This window comes from Chenopodium quinoa, unplaced genomic scaffold (assembly GCF_001683475.1).
Source record: "Chenopodium quinoa cultivar QQ74 unplaced genomic scaffold, ASM168347v1, whole genome shotgun sequence".
Lineage (NCBI taxonomy): Eukaryota > Viridiplantae > Streptophyta > Magnoliopsida > Caryophyllales > Amaranthaceae > Chenopodium > Chenopodium quinoa.
The window spans coordinates 12173-22583 of NW_018743599.1; the positions used below are offsets into that span (position 1 = coordinate 12173).

The following is a 10411-nucleotide window of genomic DNA, read 5'->3' on the forward strand; positions in this document are numbered from 1 at the left end:
TTTTTTTTTTTATATCTCACATTGGAATTTTTTTCTTTGCACAATAAATTTTCAATTTTTTTTCAATCCACAACAATAAGAACAAATAAAAACTTCTCAAATCCACCCAAAATTGTGCAAATTACATGCACACTACAACTCCCTCACCTCACTCACTATTAGCTCCCCCAAGCCAAGCTTGGGACTAGTAACCAATGGGGCTTAAATAGGCTTGTAATGTGGCAAAATAAACAATAAAAGGGCACAAGCAACAACATGGGTAGCAAGAAGGGAACAAATGTATCTAATATCGTCTGAAGGCCACCTAGAGGAACAAATGCCTTCGTCCTCCTCAATGTGCATATTAATGAGTCATGCAAACATTACTCAAAGTTATAAACCAATACTCAACTTCATTGACATACCAGGAACTAACACACATTCCTAACCAAATCAACTAGTCAAGCACTATATTCACAAGTAGTTGGGCAAAATTGACTCATGTTAAGACATCCAAGCAATCAAACATCAAATCATGGCTAACCTATCCACAATACTCGTCATCATATACCAAGAATTAAAACAATTTTCATGAATGGGGCACAGGGAAGCATGATTTATTATTCATTGGATCGTATTTTTTTATGTTTTTTTTTCTTTTTCAAAGCAATAAAATCTAACCTAGAAAGCAATAAAATCTAGACTATGAAAGAAATAAAACTAAACTGAATACGTCAAAAAACAAAAAGAGAGAGAAAAGAAAGATACCTTAATCCAAAAATCTCCCCCAAGCCAAAATCAGACAATGTCCTCATTGTCTTAAAGGGAAGCTAGTAGTCAAGGCGACTACTACTTATCATCATCACCACAACAATGTCACCAAAGCCTCGAGGATTTCAATGCATCTCTTTGGAACAAATTTGGGCAAGAATGAAACAAAGTGTTAGTGGGAAAAATATAAAAATTGAGTTATGCGTACTATTCTGATCATAACTTTTTTTGTATAAATTATAATGCAGTGATTCTAATTGTGTTGGAAAGTAGACTTGAAGAGCTTTCCAACGATAGGTCACACGCAAAAATCCGATAAGAAACGTAAAAGTTACGGCCTGTTGAACTTGAGCAGTTTTGCTGATCCGTACGCGCGCCCGATCGGGCGAGCTCTGCCCGAGCGAACCCGAGTACAATCCAGCTTTCTTCTCCTTTAAAATCGAAACCTTTCTAGATCAAAACCTACACATATAGAAACTCCCACAAGAATAAAATATCCTCTCCTTACCTCTCTAAAATAAAACAAACGAAAACACAAAAATTAGAAAAGACTAAAATAAAAATAATGAAATACGGGTTGCCTCCCGTAAAGCGCTAGTTTATCAAGGTCTTAAGCTTGACCATTCTCCTTCCATCAGAAGAACTTAACGCCTTGAGTAACTTATCATACGCTCCTGCAAACATTTCATTAAGCACTATATAGGGCTCAATTGCAAGCACAGTAATCCTTACATAGAAAAGATTAGGAGCACACAAAGAAAACTCAAGGTAAAAAGAAAAATCAAAAGAAAAAGATGAAGATACACCACAACCTTCTGCTTCCTCCGCTAAAAATTTAGAATTAATAGAACGAACATGGAGGTAGTCTTGTTCTGTATCATCACCCAATAACGACTCTATTATTTTACGCTCACGAATAAGTTCATTACCAAAGGAAAAAGAATTTTCAACCATTGGTTCTACAACCAATGACTTTTCAACCAATGGTTCTACAACTAATGATTCTTCTTCTATTGGAACCAATGATACCTCAACCACTGATTCTATAACCAATGACTCTTTAACCATCGGTTTTTCAACAAATGATTCTTCCTCCGACGTATTATACAAATTATGATAATATTCATCATGAATCCTCCAATAAATTTCATTTAGAACAAACTGTTTTTTCAGAATAATCATATACGAATGGAAAGATTCTAAAATCATCCGGAGCTCGAACAAAATACTCACTATAAGGGCAATCAGGGTTTTCATGATAAAGATAATAACAAGAACAATGGCCAGATGCAAGACGTGACAATAAATCATCCATCTCCAAGGCATGTATATCATCAACTCATAAGATAAAAAGAAGTTAATAATAGCCAAAGCAACAAACCAAAAGCTTAGCAAAAAAACGAATCACAAATAATTAGATGAAAACCGTTAGTCCCCGGCAACGGCGCCAAAATTTGATAGGCTTATCGCGTACCTAACAAAAATAACCTAACTATTCCTTCTAACTGTGTAGTAGGGCAAGTAAGGATCGAATCCCAAGAGACTATGGTTCATTCAATTAATCAGACTCAATTAATCACTAAGCACGTGACCAATCAATAATGGATGATAATAATCAACTAATTTATTAAATAACACAATTAACTAGAGGAAATATTAATCAATAAACTAAAGCATCCAAGATCAAGCATCACCACGATTATGATTGATAAACTAATAAATCTACCCCCAATATATAAATCAATTGACAAGAAGAAAAGCAATCCCTAATAATAATACCAAAGGTCTCTTCCGAGTTATCAATGGCTTCCCAAATTAACTATCAAGCCTACTTCCGTGGAATCAAGCGAATAAGGGACATTAAACACCATGCCTAGATTCCTAATTATTCAATCATCTACTTCCGTGATGATCTTCAAACCCTTAATTGAAATAACCTAATCCCGTTAATACCCAACTTCCGTTGCAATAAGAACAAAGGGATGATAACAATACTAATTATCCCTAATCTAGTATTGGCATAAACACAATCAATTAAGCATGTCAATTGGGATTATTATTGGGGAATTTAAAGATCTACTTTATACATCAATCATAATCGGGCTTAGCAAGATCCCGGATTAAGGAAACTACTCACAAATCATAATTAAATCAAAAACAAGATCTAATAGAGAACACATAATTAAAGAACTATAAAATAAATAAAAGAGATGGAAAGTAAGAAATACCAAATACTTCAATTGATGATCTTGAATTCTTGAGGAACAATTAATAAAACTAGGATTAAAGATTGAAATTGCTTAAGAAAATAAAACTAGGGTTCTTGAGAGTTTTCTAGGGCTTAAGGAGAAAACTAATGAAAAACTAACTCTCTAAAAGTTAATTACAAAAGGGTATTTATACCCCCAAAAGATAATATTTCGGAAAAATAAGAAAATACGCGTTCTTGAGCTTTGCCCGGTCTGACCGGGCGGACCTCGCCCGATCGGGCGGAGGAAGGCTGCGTAAAATACGACAGTTTTCCTTCTTTGCCCGGTCAGACCGGGCGAACCTCGCCCGGTCGGGCGGAGGAAGGCTGCGTAAAATACGACAGTTTTCCAGAATTGCATCTTCATAACTTGACTTCTTCATCGCCCGGTCTGACCGGGCGAAGCCTGCCCGATCGGGCATTCCACATAAATTTCAGTTCTTGGCTATCAACTCTTCCGAATCTACTAAAAACACGTCCAATTGCCTAGAAACGCTTCATATTCCTGAAAAGCTTACTAAAACAATCGAATACACTAAAGAAGAGATTGTTAGCAAGAAATAGCTCCGTAGAGCTCAAAACCATACAAAATCATGCAATAAAACCGGGGAAAACCATTGTATAAAACACGTATATCAGGAACAAAGTGTGTTTGGGTGTGAATTTTGTGAAAATCACAAAGTCTCACATTGGTGGGAAATGAAAGTTTTACCTACTTTATTATGTAGAGTGTGGTATACTTGGGTGTGGCTCAAGGGCTACCCACATTTTGTGGAGAGGTAAGACTTACCTACCGAGCCTACCTAACACACACACGCGTGCGCCAAATCGAGCCGGGCTGGGCTGGATCGGGTAGGGTGATCAAAACAGATTTTAAATTTTTGAACAAGGTTTAGTTATGTAATTTGTTTAAACTGATTACTGAATTAATTCCTTGATTTTTTGTAACTGTTTTGATTGATTCCCTACTATTATTCATAACCCTTTTTATTCCAATTTTAATTCCACATTTTCGTTTTTTTAATTGGCTGTTTTTGACATTAATTTCGCTGGTTTAAGAATGGTTTTAATTGCTACCGTTATGCTACTGCTTTGGCTATAAAAAGAACACTTTGCTCACTGTTTTAGAATACAGGAAAATTATTCTAATCTTCTTCCTCCTAAAATACAGAATTCGAGCAGTTTCTAAGTAGTGTTGGTGTTTAGTTGCCCGGTGGTTTTGTGCAAATCCATCGGTATATTTTTATTTCGAGAGGCTGTTTTATCTTGGGGGACATCCGGTTGTGGTTCGATTTGCTTGCACAAATTAGAGGCAGTACCGTGAATGTTCTAAAGAGAGCGACATAATCCGCAACTCAGTCTCATTCCCGGTAACATTGTTCTTATTATTTTTGTTCCTGCAGTTCCGTTTACAACAATTTTAGAACAATTCTTTTCTGCCTTTCGTGAATATTATGTCTACCGAAGAAATCACTATGTCCAACGACCTCAACAAACCCTTCCGTTTTGAAGGTGCTTACTTTAAAAGATGGAAACAGAAAATGCAATTTTTCTTGACTGTTAAAAAAATTTATTCCGTATTGACTGTTCCTAGGCCTGTTAATCCTGATAATGCTGATGAAGATGAAAAAGTTTTTCTGAATAGTGAAATCGAAACCTGGAATGAAACTGATTTTATGTGGAAAAATTATATTCTTAATGGCCTGTGTGATAATTTGTATGATTATTACAATATGGAAAACTCTGCTAAGGATCTTTGGGATGCCCTGCAAAAGAAATATGATACTGAAGAAGCTGGTGCCAAAAAGTATGGTGTCAGTAGGTACCTGAAGTTTCAGATGACTGATGAAAAGTCCGTGGAAGTGCAATCCCACGAACTTCAGAAAATTGCCCATGATATAATTTTCGAAGGAATGACCCTTGATGAACAATTTCAAATTGTTGTTATTATTGACAAACTGCCCCCTTCTTGGAAAGATTTCAAAAATAATCTCAAGCACAAGACTAAGGAATTCTCCTTGGAGAGTTTGATCACTCGTCTTCGTATAGAAGAAGAATCCAGGAAATAGGACCAGAAGGAAGAAATCTTATAGGTCACTACAAACAATGCTACTAAGCGATCTGCTGCAGTATTCAAGCCTGTTGGTAAGAATTTCAAGCCTTAGAACCGGAAGAATAACTCCAACAGAAACAAACAAAATGTTCAAAAGAACAATGGACAACAACAGTCTCATCCTCCTAAGAATGGTTTTGGTCAATTTCTATGCTATAGGTGTGGAAAACTAGGTCATATGGCACGAAAATGCGGGAACATGCCTAACCCTGCAATTGTGCAGGCAAGCATGATTGAAGAGCCCCTTGTGGCTATGATTACTGAGATAAACCTTATTGGTGGATCAGATGGGTGGTGGGTAGACACTAGTGCTACACGCCATGTCTGCTATGATCGTCGGATGTTTAAAACATACACTGAAAAGACCGATGATAAGAAAGTGTTGTTGGGTGATTCCCATTCCACTAATGTTGCTGGTATTGGAAATGTTGAGTTGAAGTTTACTTCTGGCAGGACTCTCATTCTGAAGGATGTATTGCACACTTCGGAAATGAGAAAGAATTTAGTCTCTGGTTTTCTTCTTAATAAGGCTGGTTTTACACAAACCATAGGTTCTGATTTGTTTACTTTGACTAAGAATGGAATGTTTGTAGGAAAAGAATATGCTACTGATGGTATGTTTAAACTGAATGTTGAGATTAATAAAATTTTTGATTCTGCTTATATGTTGTATTCCACTATTAATGTTTGGCATGCTAGACTTTGTCATGTGAACAAAAGACTCATCAAAAATATGAGAAATCTAGGTCTTATTCCTAAGTTTTCACTTAATGACTTTGACAAATGTGATTTTTGTAGTCAGGCTAAGATTACAAAAACACCTCATAAGTCGGTTTTGAGAAATTTAGAACCATTAGACTTAATTCATTTGGATATTTGTGAATTTGACGGAAAGTTCACCAGAAATGGACAACGATATTTTATCACCTTTATTGATGATTGTTCTGATTATACTTGTGTTTATTTGATGAAAAATAAGAGTGATTCTTTTGAAATAAGTTGTTTGTGACAGAATTTGAGAATCAGTTCAACAAGAAGATAAAAAGGTTACGAAGTGATCGTGGAACTAAGTATGGTACTAATGCTTTTATAGAATTTTATAATTCACATGGTATCATACATGAAAGATCTGCCCCTCATTCTCAGAAATGAATGGGTAAGGCTATAAGAAAAAATAGAACTTTTTACTGAGTTAGTAGTTGCTATTTCCTTAAATTTTGGTGCTGCTGATTATTGGTGGGGTGAAATCCTTCTTACCGTTTGTTATGTCTTGAATTGTGTTCCAAAGACTAAGAGTAAGGTTTCTCCTTATGAAATTCTTCGTAACAAATAACCTAATATTTCTTATTTTAGAACTTGGGGTTGTCTAGCATATGTTAGGATTCCTGATCCTAAAAGAGTTAAGTTAGCTAGTAGAGCTTATGAATGTGTGTTCATTGGATATGCTGTTAATAGTAAAGCATATAGATTTTTTGATCTAAATGCATGTGTAATTATTGAATCTAATGATGCTGATTTTTATGAGGACAAGTTTCCTTTTAAATCTAGAAATAGTGGGGGTTCATCCTCCTCTATTATTCCTGAAGTTAGGTTTAACTCACAAGACTTGGATGCTGAACCTGAACTAAGAAGGAGCAAACAGGCTAGAGTAGCAAAAGACTTTGGCCCGGACTTTGAAGTTCTCAATGTAGAGGAGAATCCATCTACCCTCCAAGAAGCCTTAGCCTCAGTTGATGCAGACTTATGGCAATAAGCTGTAAATGACGAAATGGACTCACTTGAGTCTAATCGAACTTGGCACCTAACTGAGTTGCCACCAGGTTGCAAGACAATAGCTTGCAAATGGGTCCTGAAATGAAAAATGAAAGTTGATGGCACCGTTGATAAGTATAAAGCTCGTTTGGTAGCTAAAGGCTACAGACACAGGGAGAATGTTGATTTCTTTGATACCTATTCACCTGTAACTAGAGTAACTTCTATTAGAGTGCTAATGTCTCTTGCTTCTGTTTATAATCTTGTAGTGCATCAGATGGATGTAAAGACTGCATTCTTGAACTGTGAATTGGAAGAAGAAATCTACATGGACCAACTAGAGGGCTTTGTCATCCCAGGAAAAGAGCATCTGGTATGTAAGCTAGATAATCTCTTTATGGTCTCAAACAAGCACCTAAACAATGGCATGAAAAATTTGATAACTTAGTCATTTCACATGGTTTTAAGATAAATGGTAGTGACAAATGCATATATGTAAAATTTGAGAATGACATTTGCACTATAGTTTGTTTGTATGTGGATGACTTGTTAATTTTTGGCTAAACTATTCACGCTATGAATAACGTAATGCTATTGTTGAATGTTGAGTTTGACATGAAAGATCTAGGGGAGGCAAATGTAATCCTTGGGATTAAGATTACTAGGACAGAAAATGGAGTTTCTTTGGATCAATTTCATTACATTGAAAAAATCCTAAAGAAATATGGTTACTTTGACTGTAAACCTGCAAGCACACCTTATGACCCCAGTGTAAAATTATTTAAGAACACTGGTAATGCCGTTAGGTAATCTGATTATGCGAGCGTCATTAGTAGCCTTCGGTATGCCACTGATTGTACTAGACCCGACATTGCCTATGTCGTTGGATTATTAGGCAGGTTTACTAGTTGTCCTGGTAATGAGCATTGACATGCTATTGAAAGGGTCATGAGATACCTTAAGAGGACCGAACCTAGGGTTACATTATGAAAGGTTTCCAGCTGTTCTAGAAGGCTATAGTGATGCTGACTGGAACACCTTATCAGATGACTCTAAAGCTACTAGGGGATATATTTTCTCTATAGCCGGTGGAGTTTTATCTTGGAAGTCTAAGAAACAAACTATTTTAGCTCAGTCCACCATGGAGTAAAAAATGATAGCACTAGCTACAACTAGTGAAGAAGCAGGTTGGTTAAGAGACCTGCTAGGTGAGATTCCCTTATGGGAAAAACCATTACCGGTTGTCTTGATCCATTGCGATAGTACCGCGGCTATTGCAAAAGTTCAGAACCGTTACTACAACGGTAAGAGATGACAAATACGTCGTAAGCACATCACTGTACAAGAATATCTCTCAATCGGAACTATTAAAGTGGATCATGTACGCACTGAGAATAATTCGGCTGATCCTTTAACGAAAGGATTGGCTAGAGAGAAAGTCCATAATTTTTCTAAGAAAATGGGAATATTGCCATTGAAATGAGTCACACATAATGGTAACCCAACCTATGGACTGGAGATCTTAAGAAATAGGTTCAATGGGTAATAACAAGTTATGGAGTAATATGAGTTGATTATGTTCAAACGACATAAGTTCCTGAAGCGATCAAGGATGAGTTAATAGGAGCTCTTAATGAAATCTATACTCCATTTTGGAGTGGAGTACCTAGCTACAGGAGTACTCTTGGTAGATTCACCTATGTGAATATGGAAGTTAGGCCGCTTCTTATGAAATGTGCGGCAGCATTTCTAGAGCGTTCACTATATTGGGATGCCGTAATAGCACGGGTCTATAACAACATCAAGAGTAGGTCGTGTGTGGTACGTTGTCAGAGATAGGGTTCAAAAACTTTGAGTTACCCTTGTTAAATCTGAATCATATTCACTACACCAAAGTTCAAGTTGAAAAACACTTCTGTTTATGCACAACCTATATGTGTAAGGATTCCGCTCGAAAATGTTTTCCAAAATTCAAGTGGGGGATTGTTGGAACAAAGTGTGTTTAGGTGTGAATTTTGTGAAAATCACAAAGTCCCACATTGGTGGGAAATGAAAGTTTTACCTCCTTTATTATGTAGAGTGTGGTATACTTGGGTGTGGCCCAAGGGCTACCCACATTTTGTGGAGAGGGAAGACTTACCTACCGAGCCAACCTAACACACACACGCGCGCGCCAAATCGAGCCGGGCTGGGCTGGGTCGGGTATGTTGATCAAAACAGATTTTAAATTGTTGAACAAGGTTTAGTTATGTAATTTGTTTAAACTGATTACCGAATTAATTCCTTGATTTTTGGTAACTTTTTTGACTGATTTCCTACTAGTATTCATAGCCGTTTTTATTCCAATTTTAATTCCACATTACCGTTTTTTTAATTGGCCGTTTTTGACATTAATTTCGCTGGTTTAAGAACGGTTTTAATTGCTACCGTTATGCTACTGCTTTGGATATAAAAAGAACACTTTGCTCACCGTTTTAAAATACAGAAAATTATTCTAATCTTCTTCCTCCTAAAATACAGAATTCGAGCAGTTTCTAAGTAGTGTTGGTGTTTAGTTGCCCGGTAATTCTGTGCAAATCCATCGGTATATTTTTATTTCGAGAGATTGTTTTATTCTGGGGGACATCCGGTTGTGGTTCGATTTGCTTGCACAAATTAGAGGCCTTACCATGAATGTTCTAAAGAGAGCGACATAATTCGCGACTCAGTTTCATTCCCGGGAACATTGTTCTTATTATTTTTATTCTTGCATTTTCGTTTACAACAAATTTCTTATGGTTGGCCAAACATATTAAATTCAGGTTGTTTTTGTGGCAATGGTTATCACTTACTACTAAATAATGTTTTGTTATAGGCATTTTTTTGTTAAGCTACTTCAACTAACTTCAATAATAAAGAGTATTTATATTTATGGTCTAAGTTTAGCTAGAATTTTATCGTATACATTTTACTAACTAAATATATAAATTTAAGGTGCTGAAAAAGAACTAATAAGGCCCTGTTACGTTTATTATTTTGACTTGTGTGACATATTAAAAACTAAGTAAAGATGTATGTATGTCATGTACCAATGTATGTGTCAGTTGTCCCATTGTTAAATTTTATTTATGTATGTTGTAATTTTATATGCAGACCATTCGACTTATTATGTATGTTACCATTTCATATGAATATCATATCTTTTTGAAAATTTTTGAACTTATTCAAACTTAATTGTTTTAGTTGAAAAAACTTTTTTTTTTTTTTTTTCTGAAATTATTTTATTTGTGTGTGATTTTGTCTGAAATACTTATTTTTATTCTAAACATGTTTAAATTAAGTTAAATTAAGATGAATAATATATTCCTTAACTCCAATCCCATCTACTTCTCCATTAACATAAACAATATATCAATGTCAATACATATATATATATATATATATATATATATATATATATATATATATATGGGATCATGTGAGAACACATCCCTTATGTGAGAACCTGGTATATGTGAGGACATATTACAACTGTTGGATCAATTGCATCCAATGACTACCATTTATCC

The 10411-nt window shown here is 35.6% G+C and overlaps 1 protein-coding gene across 1 annotated transcript; it reads left to right on the top strand.

The window, feature by feature from the left end:
* Positions 1-6972: 6972 nt before the first annotated feature.
* On the top strand, positions 6973-8013 carry LOC110682853 (uncharacterized mitochondrial protein AtMg00810-like). Its single transcript, XM_021859196.1, has 3 exons — positions 6973-7146; positions 7473-7669; positions 7827-8013. Exons 1-3 carry the CDS (start codon positions 6973-6975, stop codon positions 8011-8013), a joined length of 558 nt encoding a protein of 185 aa, XP_021714888.1.
* Positions 8014-10411: the final 2398 nt, after the last annotated feature.

What these genes read in the sequence shown, in the direction of transcription:
- LOC110682853 (XM_021859196.1), top strand. Translation starts at nt 6,973, where the DNA reads ATGAAAGTTGATGGCACCGTTGATAAGTATAAAGCTCGTTTGGTAGCT. An exon ending in TTGTAGTGCATCAGATGGAT is followed by an intron (nt 7,147 to 7,472) that starts GTAAAGACTGCA and finishes TTGAATGTTGAG; the next exon opens with TTTGACATGAAAGATCTAGG. An exon ending in AACACTGGTAATGCCGTTAG is followed by an intron (nt 7,670 to 7,826) that starts GTAATCTGATTA and finishes AGATACCTTAAG; the next exon opens with AGGACCGAACCTAGGGTTAC.